Below are 12927 nucleotides of genomic sequence, written 5' to 3'. Positions count from 1 at the left end.
TTTATTGTTGTTGTTTTTTATTTTGTTTCTTGAGAGACCGCGTTGGAGGGCAGCGGGTGCAGTTCTGTGGTTCTGTTCCCCCGCCCTGCCGCCCTGCCGCGGCCAGTGGCGACCCGGCTGAGGTGGGGGGGGGGCGGCGGCGGGTTGCGGGGAGCCCCCAGAGGCTGCCACTGCGTGCCCTCGCACAGCGGGCTTGGCGGGTATACGGCGCCACCACGAATAAAAATTTTTGATGTATACATGGGAGGCAAACTTTTTTATTAATGAGATCATTGGGTACATGTAAACAATTGCTGTCGTCTCCCGTGGCTGGTGTCCCCTTCGTTTTTTTTCTCTCTCGAGGTGTGAGTGGCGCATTTGTCTCACGTCGAGGGGCACACCTTTGGAGAAAATAAAGGGGGTGCAGGTGGCGGCGACTACATGCCGTTACTGTCGCCTTGGCGTTCCCGTGCTTCCATTTTGTTTGGGGCTTTCTTTCTGACAGGAACAGTTTTTCAAGGGCTGTAACCGTGCCTGTGTTGACCTGAACTATGTGGCCCGCACCTTCGCAGCGCATGCCTTTTTTTTTTGCTGTTCGCTTTGTTGGGGAAAAGGGGATTTGTTTCACTTCCTTTTTTTTTCTTTCGAATTCGAGAGGCCGTTGTTTTGCACCTCCCACCTTGACTTGGCGTCGGAGCGGGGCAGCCGCACGCATTGACCCTTTCATCTCCTCCTTTTTTTGTGCTTACCTGCGTTTTCTCGTGGCTTGCGTCTGTGCATTTGCAGAAAGCGTGGTTTCTGTTGGGCTGAGAGGGTGGGCGGGTCGATGCTGCGACGGACGGCCTGCGCGCGGGCGGGCGCGGCGGCGGCGGCGGCGGCGGAGGGCTCGCACGGCTACTCGGCGCGGGCGCAGCGCATTCGCCGGCAGGAGTTGTTTTTCCGCCAGCTGCGCCGCCTCATCATTCCGGGTTTTTTGGCATACGGCATGTTTGTGGCGCGGCCGCAGGAGGGGCACTTCCTCCGCTACCTGGCGGAGCGGCGCCACCACGACGTGGAATTCAACCGCCTCTTTCCCCCGCTGCCGGCGGAGGCGCCAGGGAAGCGGGAAGGCGATGTGGCGTGCCGGGGCGCCGCCGGGGGGCGGTGGGCGGGGTGGCTGCGGCGACGCACATCCGACTGTGGCGGCGGCGGCGGCGCGACGGATGACGAGGCGCGGCTGGCGCGCAGGCGACTGCTGTTTTCGCGGGAGCGGGCGTACTCCTCCCCCGACGGCGGCGAGGTGTTTCGCCCGATAGACGCGGTGCAGCGGGCGGAAGAGTTGGCGTTGCGGCGTGAGCACCCGCCAATGCACCTTCTGAGCGCGCAGCTGCAGGAGCTCATGAAGGCGTCCAAGGCGTATGCTGCCACCGGGGCAGCCCAAGGCTCGGATGTTATGCCTGTGCGGTTGGAGTTTCACGACTGGATCTTTTTTGCAACGGCGGGTGTGGTGTTTGCGGACGGCACAGGCGCCTCCGTGCGTCGTCTGCGCTTTCTCGGCCTCTGTGGAATGATGTGGTGGGAGTTGTAGGCGTTTGTGTCTCCTCTTCGCGCTTCCTTGCCACCTGCTGCCTGCACGCATGCACGCACCCCACAGGCTGTGAGGGAAGCCTCCCTCCCCCCTCCCCTTCTCTCCCGCAACAAGCACACAAGCACGCACGAGACTGTTTTTTTTTTCGTGTTTTTTTTTTCCTTCTTCTTTTGTAGTGGCTTCGTTTTTTTCTCAGGCGATTCGGCAACGCCGCTTGCTGCGTGTGCGACGGCACTTCACCCGTAGGCGGCTTATTAGTTGAACCCCGCGGCCGGCCGAGGCGGAGGCGGAGGCGGAGGCAGAGGTGGGGAGGTGCTTGCCGGACCTTCCCGCGCTCCCCACACAAAAGGCAAGGGGCGCCAGGGCAACGCGCGGGCAGCGGCGGGAGGGACGATGGACCACGTGGATCTCGCCGGAACACGGGACATGGGCGCCGCATCTTCCCCGACGGCTCTGCGGGTGTTTATACCATACGTTAGCGGCAACAGCAACAGCAATGCTTATAATGGCGGTGCCTCCCTGACGCCGCGCCCATCGTTGGCGGCGAATACGTCGGGAGGCTCCACTGGTAGTAGTAACGGCGTCGGCGGCAACTCCTCAAACACGTGCTCGCTGCTGAAGCCGACGTTGGACCCCTCTCTCATCCGGTTGTGTCCGGAGGAATGCTGGGTGCCCGACGCGCAGGTAATGACGTGCATGGGACACGGCTGCGACGTCTCCTTCTCACTGTTTAACAGGAAGCATCACTGCCGCCACTGTGGGCGGCTCTTCTGTGCGGCCTGTTGCTCGCACACCGTCACGCTGCGCAACCCCTACACTGGCCCACGCGCGTTTCGCACCTTCTCCTGGACGGAGGGTGTGGAGCCCACGGCGCCCGCGCCAGCCGTGCTGGGTCCTGCCGCTGACACAGCTGCAGGGGCGGGGGACTCCAGCATCCCGGGCTCCTTTCGCCTGTGCCAGTCTCAACCGCAACTGCTGCACTGCCAGCAGCAGCAGTCCCGACCCCCTTCACCATTGCCGGCGGCAACCACGACGCACCGCATCTGCTGTGCATGCTACTACGAGATTCAGCTTGTTGTGCCGCGTCGGGATGAGAGCGGGCAGATGCGGCGGAGATGCCGCGGGGAGCTAAAAATGTGTCAGTGGTCGCTTCTTGTCAGGGTGCTCTCGTTCTTGAGCATGCATGACCTGCTGGAGGCTTCGCTTGTGTCCTCGGACCTTTACTTCATTTCGAGAGACAACGTGATTTGGTACCAGCACAACATGGCCCAGCGGCAGCAGGAGGAGACGCAGCTGCGGATCCCAATGCGGCGACAGGGCTCCGCGCTCTCACTCCGCAGGCGTTTTCTTCAGTGGCAGAGGGAACCCCTGCAAACATTTAGGACGGACCTTGACAACGTGTCTTTGACAGACGCCTCAAAGCGCGTCATCTCGCTGCATGCGCGGTACAACTTTACGCAGTTTCTCGACTTTGCGCGCCGGAAGGAGATGGCGCGGTGCCGCGGGCTCTCCTCCTTCTCCGTCGCCGCCCGCACGCTCTTCTCAAGTCCGCTGAAGATAGCCGTCATCGGCGCCGCGGGTGTCGGAAAAACGTCGTTGGTGCGGCACTTTGTCGCCCCGCGGGGGAGCGACGACCAGGGCGGCGGGGGACCGCTGCCGACGGTGGGGTTCGTGCGCCACGAGAAGATGGTGCGTCTGACGGGGAGTCTGACGGCGCACGTGATGCTGCACATCTACGACACCTCGGGTGAGCCACGCTTTGAGGAGCTGCGGCGGTTTATTTGCTCCAACTGCCACGCCGTCGGCCTCTGCTACGACCCGCGCCGCAAGGTTACCCTCGTGGAGGCGGCGGACGTGATGATGGGGTGTCGAGCCCGCGCTTGGGCCGCAGCCCGTCGTGGTGTGCGGCATCCTGCGCCCCGCCGAGGCAGCGGCGCAGGAGCCGGAGGTGACGGACGTGGACGCGAGCGGCATCACCGTGCGGGGGGGCGGGTCCCTGCAGTGCGCGTGGAACGGCGGCGGGGCCTTCTTTCAGCAGCTCGTGCAGGCGCTGCTGGACCGCCTCGTCATGGCGACAACCCCGCCGTCGGTTGCCACGGCCGCCTCCGCCACGCGCTCGGCGGGCGATGAGAAGGAGGCCCTAATGAACCGCAGCGTCGCGCAGGAGTTGCTGCAGATCGCCCTGGATCCCTCGCCCCTCGACGTGCTTATGGAGAAGTAGTAGGAGTTGAGTGTGCTTTTTTTTTTTGCGTGTGTGTGGCCCCAGTGTGTCTGCAGGGAGGCGTGCCGTGTGTGGTGGGGCTTCGCGCAGGCGTGTGCTCTGTTTCCGCGGCAGGGGGGAGAGGCAGGCACGCATGGCACGCGAAGGCAGAGCTAAGGAGCGATCAAAAGCGAAATGAAAGGGATAAATAAAAGAACGGGGAGGGGTAAAAACGAGGAAGGACACACGCGCGACAAAACGGTGAGGGTGCGGGACGCGTCACCGCGGTGGACTTCGGCGGGATTACACAGCGGCATGCTTTTTTTTTTCTCTCTGTTGGTGGTGGGTTTGCTTCTTGACGTTGGCTTCTACTGCCGACGTGTAGGCATCCACCCACGCAAACACACGCAAAGACGGACACGCAACTTTTCCTCCTGCACGTGTCTGTCTTCCGTCCCTGGAGGCGACGAGGGAAACCGAATCTTCTCCGAAGGAACCCGTTGCTCGTTGTATCTGTCCCTCTTTCTTTTCTTCTTCTTTTCCGCACGTATTACTGCCTATTGCTGCGCGTGTGCCACTTTTCGTTTGTACTTCTTTTGGCGTTGCCTTCCCTTCATCCCTGGCACGTTGTTGCCGCTGTTGCTGCTCAAGGCGCGGGAGGAGTGCCGCTCTACCCACCCTCCTTTTCCTTCCGCTTTTTTTTCTCCCTCCTCGGAGTCTTATCAGTTTTGTCTTTGTTTTGGCTGCTTCTCCCGTCGCACTATTCCCGCGGTGGAAGGGCGCCGGCTTCTGCCCGCCGTGAGGACTGCAGTTTGCGCCCCTCCCTCCTCCGCCCCTTTATCTTTTCATACACACACACACGCACAGAAAGAGAGAGAGACTGAGACGGACACACGGCGGGAGAGCTACGAGGCCGGCGAGGTTTCCCTGTGGCCCACCTTCTTCCCCCACCCCCGCCTTCTTTTCTTCCGCGGTGACGGGGCTGGGGCGGCGGCGGCGCGTCCTAAAGGCCGGAGCAGACGGAGAAGCAAGGACAGAAGTAAACGGAGAGAACCGGGCTGCACGCGGTAGGAGCGGGGGGAGGCGGGCGGGGTCGTCATGTCCGTCGCAGACAAGTCCTTCCTGGCAAAGAAGGTCATCTCCGCCGATGGCCCCTCGCCCAGGGAGGAGGAGCACAACCTGCCGCTTGTGGACTGGTGCGTGGCGGGGATTGAGCCGGAGGAGGAGGCCAACAGGCGGCGCTCGGTGCTGGAGCACCTCAACAACATTGTGCGCGCGTGGATCCGCTCCACGATGATCACGGAGTTTCGCATGCCGGCCGAGGCGGCGTCGCAGGTGGAGGGGCGCATCTTCGCCACGGGCTCCTACCGCTACAACGTGCACGCGTCGGGCAGCGACATTGACGTCGTCCTCATCGCCCCTAACCGCATCACTCGTGAGCACTTTTTTAACACCCTCGCCCCACGCCTGCAGCACGAGCCGCGGGTTACGGAGCTGCACTGCATTCGAGACGCCCGAGTGCCTCTCATCGCGATGGTGGCGGACGGAATTGACATCGACTTGTCCTTTGGATCCATTCGACAGGATCGCGTGCCGGAGGTGATCACCGACGACCTGATGCAGGGGCTTGACGACCAATCTGTGCTAAGCTGTAATGCGGTGCGTGTGGCCCACAACATCATGGACCTCGTCCCCCACAAGGCCTCCTTTCGTCAGGCCCTGCGCTTCATCAAGGCGTGGGGGAAGGCGCGCGGAATTTACAGCAACACCTTTGGTTTTCCCAGCGGTATTGGGTGGGCTATCCTTGTTGCCTTTGTCTGCCAGTGCCACCCGAACCAGAACGCCGCCGGCATTGTGGTCCGCTTCTTTCGCATCTACCACGCCTGGTTCTCGCCGAATCCGCACGAGAGTGGCAAGGAAAATCGAGCCATTTATTTAACGGAGACGATGCGCGTCAAGACAAGCCTTGGCCGCAGCTGGGATCCGCGCGAGTCCAAGTCGGACGCGATGGCGCTCTTCCCTGTTCTCACCCCCGCCGTGCCGTACGGCAACGCGTGTTTTAACGTGACACTGACAAACCTTCGACAGCTCTGTGTCGAGTTTTCCCGGGGGCATGAAATTTGCAGCTCCAGCCTCGCCATCTCCGTTGAAGAGGCCAAGTCACGCTTTGGTCCGCACGGTGTGTGGAGTAGGCTGCTGGAACCTGTCAAGTTTTTCGGGGAGTACAAGTACTACCTGCATGTGCAGGTGTCATGCACGGACGCAGAGGCGTATCAGGGCTACATCGACGCCGTGGAGTCGAAGATCCGCTTCCTTTGGGCCGGCACGGCAGAGACGCGCGGCCAGGCTCTGGAGCATGTCCGCCACCTGCGACTCCAACTCAATCCACGGCGGTACGAGGCACCGGAGGAGGTTGAGGCACGGGCCGACCTCCTAAGAAAGACGCAGCGTAGCAGCGGCGGGGGCCGCAGCTCGACGGGGTTGGCCTTCCAGCAACGCCCCGGGGCGGCGGAGGCCGCCGCTGCAGCCAAGGCGTTTAGTTGCCACTACTTTATTGGCATGTCGGTGGATCCGAAGGCGCCCGCGGGGAAGATCGACCTGGCCCCGAGCATTCGGGTCTTCCACGGCATTGTGCGGCAGCTGCGGCAGTACAAGGAGGGCGTCACGCGCCTGCCAGTCATCACGGTGGAGGACATCTCGAAAGTACCCGCGTTTGTGAAGACGGCAGCCGGCTTCAGGGAATCCGCGGCGCCGTCGGTCGCCAAGGACCATCATGACGCCAACGGCGCGCCTGCTACGGTGGCTGGAGAGAAGCGGCCTCGTGACGACGGCGACGCGAAACCCGACGAAGGCGCGGCGGCAAAAGCGGCGGCGGCGGAGTTCCCTGTCACACCTGCGACAGTCACGTCTGGGGCGTTTGACGGGAAGACAAACGGTGCAGCTGCTGCGACTGGTGTTGCAGGTGACGCAATAAACAAAGACGAGGACGACGATCCGGATTTAGAGCAGGCGCTGGGTCTGGGCTTTTGAAGCAGACTTTCCATTTTCATGTGTGTGCGTGTGTGCGTGTGTGCGTGTGTTTTATTCCTTTTTTTTTCTTTTTGCTCGCTACGGGTGAACCCGTGCGATGCAAACACATGCCTCTTTGACTCGAATACGGACGCAGACTGCTATATATACATGAGTGTGTGTGTGTGTGTAGCGCAGAAGCCCTCCCATGCACATGCACATGCACATACACGATGGATTCTCCCGGATAGACGGAGTGGGGCATACTTTTTAAATGTTACGTTGTATGCGACTGTGTGCGCGCGTACGTGTTTGTCTGGGTTGTGCTTTGCAGTGTTGCAATTCCTCGCTTCTACGCAGCCTCCCTCGGCACTACCGACTTCCTTTCTTTAGCCCTCTTGCATTTTCTCCACTTCCTCTCCTTTTCCGCGCCGTGCCTTCGTTGTGCGTGCGGCCTGGTAGGAAGCAGTTGTATTGTGTAGCTCATTGACAGATTTCGCTTTCCTGGTCTTTTTTTTTTGCTTTCCCCTCCCTCCTCGCCGTGCATTCAGCAATGCTGCCGCTCAGCAAGTTGCCTGCCCGATGTATGACGTCAGGGCTGCATGAAAAAATGCTGCGGTCCTGTGTGTGGTCGGCGGCGTGGCTCCGGCAGGCGGAGGTGGAGGCGGCGCGGGCGCACGACATCACGCTCTACGCCTTAATGCAGCGAGCCGGCAAGGCGGCCTTTGACGTCTTCCGCCGCGAGTATCCCGCGTCGCGGCATTGGCTGATTCTCTGCGGGAGTGGAAATAACGGCGGGGACGGGTACGAGATTGCCCGCCTTGCCGCGGATGCCAACCTTCGTGTGACGGTGGTGGCAATCAAAGGGGCAAAGCCGCTTCCTCCGGAGGCCACCGCCGCGCTCGCCGCGCTCCACCAGCGCGGCGGCGTAGCGATGCACGACGCGGAACACTGGGACTACACCGCGACGGCGAAGGATGTTGATTTGGTGGTGGACGGGTTGCTGGGCACAGGGATTGGTGGGGCGCCGCGCGCCGATTACGCGCGCCTAATCGACTGGGTCAACGCCCTTCCCGTGCCGCGTGTGGCCATTGACATTCCGTCAGGCTTGAACGCCGAGACTGGCGTCGTGGAGGGCGCATGTGTGCGGGCAGAACACACGGTCACGTTTATCGCGTTAAAGCCAGGCCTCCTCACCGGCCGCGCACGCGACTTCACTGGGACCCTGCACTACAATTGTCTGCAGGTTGGGGAGTGGATGCTGGCAAAGGAGCGTCAAGAGCAGCTCTTTTGTCGCCGTCTGTCGAGTTCGCACCTGCAGGAGTTGCTTGCCCAGACGCGATCCCCGTGCGCACACAAGGGCATGAACGGCAAGGTGGTTATTATTGGTGGCGACTTTGGCTTTGGTGGGGCGATTGTGATGGCCGCTGAGGCGGCACTGCGCACCGGGGCCGGACTTGTTCGTGTTCTGTCGAGGCCGCAGCACGCGCTTCCCCTCCTGTCGCGCTGCCCGGAGGTGATGACGGCGGAGTTGACCCCAGACAACCTCGGCACGGCACTGGACTGGTCGACGTGCGTGGTGGTGGGGCCGGGGCTGGGGCAGGACAAATGGGGCTCCACGGCTCTCGCGCAGGTCTTGGCGCACTGTCAAGAGCATCCAGAGAAGCCGTCGGTGTGGGACGCGGACGCGCTGAACCTCATGGCGGCTGGGGCGCAGACGCAGAAGGGCGGCGCGGATTTATTCACCGCGCCCCTCAAGAGCCGCATCATCACACCCCACCCCGGAGAGGCAGCGCGGCTGCTGCGGTGCACCACGGCTGAAGTCGAACATGATCGATTTCGGGCGGCACAGCGGTTAGCGGAAACCTACGGGGGTGTGGCGTTGCTGAAGGGGCCCGGCACAGTCCTGTACACCGCCGAGGGTGCGGAGCCCGCAGCTGCTCTGTCGGGCGCCGCGCGCGAGCTGCTTTCCGCGCGTTGTGTTGTGGCGGATGCGGGGAACTGCGGCATGGCCACCGGTGGCGCCGGAGACGTATTGACCGGCGTCATTGCGGGGTTGCTGGCGCAGCAGTTTCCCCAGTGGCACGCGGCGTGTGTGGGGTGCCTTGTGCACGGCACAGCAGGGGATCTCGCGGCCGCGGCGCAGGGGGGCGTGCGCGGGCTGCGGGCAACGGCGCTCCTCGAGCACCTCACCACCTGCGTCAACCCGGCGGCGGAGGAGCAGTGGGCGACCCTGTGAGGCCCCGCGGTGTGTGTGTGGGGTGGGGTGGGGGGAGCGAGTAATGATGGCTGCGAGGGGGTGGCGTGCTGCGCGGAGTGAGCCCCGTACGCAAAAGCGGGGGAAAAAAAAGAAAAACAAGGGCAACAGAAACAGAAAAATGAACGTAGTAGGAAAAAAGGAGCGTGGGCCGGAGGAAAAAGGTAGGGAGCTGACGGAAGTGTGCAGTTGAACTGCGGGTTTTATTTCGTTTGGCGCCATTGCTGCGGATGCGCAGGATCCGAGTTTTTTTTTTTCCGTTTTGCTGCTACTCTGTACCGCTGCCGCTGCTGCGTGTGTGTGCGTGTGGGGGCGAGAGATCTCCCTGCCGTTGCGCCGGTTCTCCTTTCACCGTGACGCGTCACCCCACGGCCTGTACGCCTCTCCACCTGTCGCCGCGTAGTGAAGCGAGGAGGAGGAAAACAGGAAGAAAACAGGAACAAAGCCAGCGGGGCAGGAGGGAGCGCGCAAAGGCACCGCCACAAGAGGCCCTCCCGCAGGCAAGCAATTATTGGCGAGGAGTAGGCGGCGGCACACATTACATATTAACGAAAAAAAAACTATATATATACATACATACATACACACACATACGTATTATAGTATAACTAGGGCGGCAAAGAGGCAGGGAGGGCAGAAGGTGCGTGGTCTCGCGGCATTGCCAGCGATGAGCAGGAAAAGGCGTGGTAGCCCCAACGGGAAGCCTGCTCCCACCAACCTGAAAGGCGGGGAAATTTCCCCGAAGGATGCCAACTTGGAAGAAAGCGTTGACCGGGCAGGGGATGGGGCGGAGAAGGCGGCGCCTCCGCGGAAGACCGCGAGCAAAGAGGGCAGAATGGAACCCATGTCGCCGCGTCCTTACCTGAAGGAGATCGACTTCACTGACGTTGTCTACAGTCCCCATACCCTCATGGCATTGGTGGTGTTCATTTCCTTCGTTCTTCTTATGGTCCGCTATTACTACTACCCCGATATGAGTGTCGTGGCCAGCGTGAAGCTTGGATTGGCCGCCTCCGCATTTTCGTTTCTGGTCTTTGGGGTGATTCATCTGCCAGACTCTTTGCTGGTGCGGCCGCATCCATTTGTGTGGCGCGGGGTTTTGGCACTCGCCGTGTTATACGTGGCCCTGCTGTCGTTTTTGCTGTTTCAGAACTTGACGACGGTGCGTGCCATCATGGGCCTTTACGACCCTGCGCTGCTTGAGGCGCTGCCGGAGGGGCAGTATGCGGTGGACTGCCGCATCTCCACCCCAAGTAAACCCTACTTGTTTTTTCACACCGCCTTCGACGTCTTCATTATTGCCCACGCCCTGGGCTACTTTGTAAAGACGCTGATTTTGCGGGATTGGCGCCTTGCAACGTGTGTCTCCGTAGGCTTTGAGATTCTTGAGGTGACCTTTCAGCACGTGCTGCCAAACTTCAAGGAGTGCTGGTGGGACCATCTCTTGCTGGACGTGCTCCTCTGCAATGGCGGGGGGACGCTGCTGGGGATGTTTATGCTGCGGCGACTGCGGGCGAAGAAGTACCACTGGGTCGCGCTGCGGAACATCAAGGGTTACAAGGGAAAGACGCAGCGAATTCTCGGCCAGTTCGGCCCTCGCAGCTTTGTGTCCTACGAATGGGACGTGTTTCATGACCCAAAGCGATTTGTGCAGTTTCTCATGGTGTTGCTATTCATGTTTCTAGAGGAGTTAAACTGCTTTACGATGAAACACATTCTGCAAATGCCACCAAAGTACCACCTTGTCACGCTACGGCTGGCACTGTGGAGCCTCATGGCGATGCCCAGCATACGCGAAATTTACGCCTACATCAACGCCACTGACACCAAGATGGCGCGGTTAGGCGCGACGGCGTGGGTGTCGATTTCGGCGCTTTTGCTTGAGACGATTTGGATCGCCAAGCTGGCCATGGAAGGCGGTTACTTTTATCAGCCCATGCCAACCCACATTGCGGTACCCTGGATGTGCGCCATCTTCCTCTTTGCCGTGTGGTTTGCCTTGTTTTTTGGCGTCCTCTCCCTGCGGCAGCGGCGGGAGCGGCGTGGGGTGTGGTACGCCGTGTCGAACCTCTTCTTCTACGCCGGCTGCGGCTGCGTCGTGGCGATGTTTCTGATGGGGATGCCCGACCTGCGGCTTGGCAGGGAATCCTTCGAACGCCTCATGGCGCCGTACGAGGCGTGGATCTTCTTCTGGCGGCGGTGAGCAGAGAGGCGGGGACTGCACTCCGGCAGCGACGCTGACGCGAGTCAAGGGGCACCGGCGGCGTCTGTTGCACACGCGTTGCCCTGACGGGGTGGGAGATGGGGGCTTCTCCGGCGGAGTTTTCTCTTCGCTCTTTCCATCCGTCTGCGTTGCCGTGGGCAGCAGGCTAAGTGGCGTGAGAGCAGCCACACAACTACATGTATACATATACATTTTATCTAGCTGGCTTCAGACAACAAGCGAGGGGGAGGAGAGAGAGAGAGAAAGCCAGCGCAACAAACAAGCAAACGGCAACGGGATGGAAGCTTTGGGTGGAGAACAACCAGGCAAGCATTTTCAAGAAATGGAATTTTCCTGTTATTATTACTGTTATTACTTTCTCTGCCCTGGTCTGAGTCCTTTCTACTTTTTTTTTATTTTTCATTCTCTGCGGCGTCTGCCTATTGTGTCGTTGCTGGCCGTTTACACCTGGCTTCTTCCTCCCTCCGCCCGCCCACGCATCTCTCTCTCTCTCTCTATGTGCCGTGCCCTTCTCTGCCCCCTGCGTGAATGGTTGCCTAGCTGTTATTTGCGCCCCCGGGCTCTACGGGTCGACCGTCCCTGACGTGTGTGGAGCCCCGCGGCAAGACCCCCACACACCCGCCCCTCACCCACAGGCAGACGTAGCTGCTCACAGACTTGACTCCCTTCTGTGTGTGTGTGTGTGCTTTTTTTTTTCGGGTTTTCTGTTTTTGTGTCGCTCTTGGGGGGCCGACTCGCGCTGATGAGGCCGTTGCTCGTCTTTGGCCTGCGCGGCACCCTGCTGGAGCGCATCCACGCCAGCCGCGTGCCGCCCGGCATGCCCGACGGCGCCGTCACGGTCGGCATGAGCCGCGTGTGGCTGCGGCCGGGGGCGCTGGAGACGCTGCAGGCGCTGCAGGAGCACTGCACGCTCGCCGTCTGGAGCTCGACGACGGCGCGCAACACGGCGCCGGTGATGGAGGCGGTGTTTCAGCTGCAGGGCGGGGCTCCGAAGGTGCGGTTTGCGTTTGTGTGGTCCCGCGAGCACACGACGTCGGACGAGTTCCGCCGCACGAACGCCGCCTCCCGCGAGGATCAGCACGCCACCGTGAAGGACCTGCGGGAGGTGTTTCGCCGCTTTCCCGACATCGCCACCCCGCAGAACACCGTCCTCATCGACGACACGCCAAGCAAAGGCAAGCAGAACGCGGCGAATTTCTTGTGGCTGGAGACATGCGAGGAGCTCAAGATTGAGAACGCGCAGGTGATGCCGGCGCTGCGGCGGTTTGTGGAGCAGACGCTGCTGGCAGAAAAGGAGGACGTCCGACGGCTGCTCCCCGTACGCATTCCGTGGGACTGACGTGGCCGTCGACAACTTTACAGAGCAAATTGAGGAAATGAAAGGGATGGAGACAGAGAACGAGTGTGTGCATGCATGCATGCATGCATGCATGCGTGCGTTTGGCTTCTTCTTTCTTTTTATATATATACATCTCCCTGTGTGTGTGTGTGTTTCCTCCCCCTTCGTTGCGCTTTGCCGCCTCTTCCTGCTTTGCCACCGTCGTTGCTTCTCTCCTCTCGTCTGTTGCCTCAGCGCATGCGCGCAAACCTTCTATGCTTTTTGTGTGTGTGTGTTTGTGCTTTTTTTTTCTTCTTTTTTCTCTTGTCTTTGTCTGGTTTACTTCTGGGCGCACTGAAGTTTGTGTGAGCCA

At 60.8% G+C, this 12927-nt stretch overlaps 6 protein-coding genes across 6 annotated transcripts, besides 10 other annotated features; all 6 read left to right on the top strand.

The window, feature by feature from the left end:
- Nucleotides 1–805: 805 nt before the first annotated feature.
- On the top strand, nt 806–1546 carry Tco025E_03257 (uncharacterized protein; the record flags this gene model as incomplete). The annotated part of the gene is made up of 1 exon (XM_029370177.1): nt 806–1546. One exon carries the CDS (start codon nt 806–808, stop codon nt 1544–1546), a length of 741 nt encoding a protein of 246 aa, XP_029229824.1.
- Nucleotides 1547–1682: 136 nt separating this feature from the next.
- Nucleotides 1683–1718: a sequence feature (A-rich).
- A 101-nt stretch (nt 1719–1819) lies between these two features.
- Nucleotides 1820–1854: a microsatellite.
- Nucleotides 1855–1939: 85 nt separating this feature from the next.
- On the top strand, nt 1940–3676 carry Tco025E_03256 (putative small GTP-binding protein Rab7; the record flags this gene model as incomplete). The annotated part of the gene is made up of 1 exon (XM_029370176.1): nt 1940–3676. One exon carries the CDS (start codon nt 1940–1942, stop codon nt 3674–3676), a length of 1737 nt encoding a protein of 578 aa, XP_029229823.1.
- A 1040-nt stretch (nt 3677–4716) lies between these two features.
- Nucleotides 4717–4745: a microsatellite.
- A 99-nt stretch (nt 4746–4844) lies between these two features.
- Nucleotides 4845–6776, top strand: Tco025E_03255 (putative poly(A) polymerase; the record flags this gene model as incomplete). Its single annotated transcript, XM_029370175.1, has 1 exon — nt 4845–6776. One exon carries the CDS (start codon nt 4845–4847, stop codon nt 6774–6776), a length of 1932 nt encoding a protein of 643 aa, XP_029229822.1.
- Nucleotides 6777–6795: 19 nt separating this feature from the next.
- Nucleotides 6796–6826: a microsatellite.
- A 101-nt stretch (nt 6827–6927) lies between these two features.
- Nucleotides 6928–6946: a microsatellite.
- Nucleotides 6947–7308: 362 nt separating this feature from the next.
- Nucleotides 7309–8994, top strand: Tco025E_03254 (putative protein kinase; the record flags this gene model as incomplete). The annotated part of the gene is made up of 1 exon (XM_029370174.1): nt 7309–8994. The coding sequence occupies one exon, from the start codon at nt 7309–7311 to the stop codon at nt 8992–8994; it is 1686 nt and encodes a 561-aa protein (XP_029229821.1).
- A 579-nt stretch (nt 8995–9573) lies between these two features.
- Nucleotides 9574–9609: a microsatellite.
- A 70-nt stretch (nt 9610–9679) lies between these two features.
- Nucleotides 9680–11215, top strand: Tco025E_03253 (phosphatidyl serine synthase; the record flags this gene model as incomplete). Its single annotated transcript, XM_029370173.1, has 1 exon — nt 9680–11215. One exon carries the CDS (start codon nt 9680–9682, stop codon nt 11213–11215), a length of 1536 nt encoding a protein of 511 aa, XP_029229820.1.
- A 238-nt stretch (nt 11216–11453) lies between these two features.
- Nucleotides 11454–11482: a microsatellite.
- Nucleotides 11483–11715: 233 nt separating this feature from the next.
- Nucleotides 11716–11732: a microsatellite.
- Nucleotides 11733–11978: 246 nt separating this feature from the next.
- Tco025E_03252 (uncharacterized protein) lies at nt 11979–12575 on the top strand (the record flags this gene model as incomplete). The annotated part of the gene is made up of 1 exon (XM_029370172.1): nt 11979–12575. The coding sequence occupies one exon, from the start codon at nt 11979–11981 to the stop codon at nt 12573–12575; it is 597 nt and encodes a 198-aa protein (XP_029229819.1).
- Nucleotides 12576–12643: 68 nt separating this feature from the next.
- Nucleotides 12644–12670: a microsatellite.
- A 169-nt stretch (nt 12671–12839) lies between these two features.
- Nucleotides 12840–12888: a sequence feature (A-rich).
- Between the last annotated feature and the right edge of the window lie 39 nt (nt 12889–12927).

The sequence above is a fragment of the Trypanosoma conorhini genome (assembly GCF_003719485.1).
Source record: "Trypanosoma conorhini strain 025E chromosome Unknown Tco_14.4_contig_00144, whole genome shotgun sequence".
NCBI classification, from domain to species: domain Eukaryota; phylum Euglenozoa; class Kinetoplastea; order Trypanosomatida; family Trypanosomatidae; genus Trypanosoma; species Trypanosoma conorhini.
The sequence above is the reverse complement of the archived record's forward strand: the minus strand, read 5'-3'. Positions and strand labels throughout refer to the sequence as shown.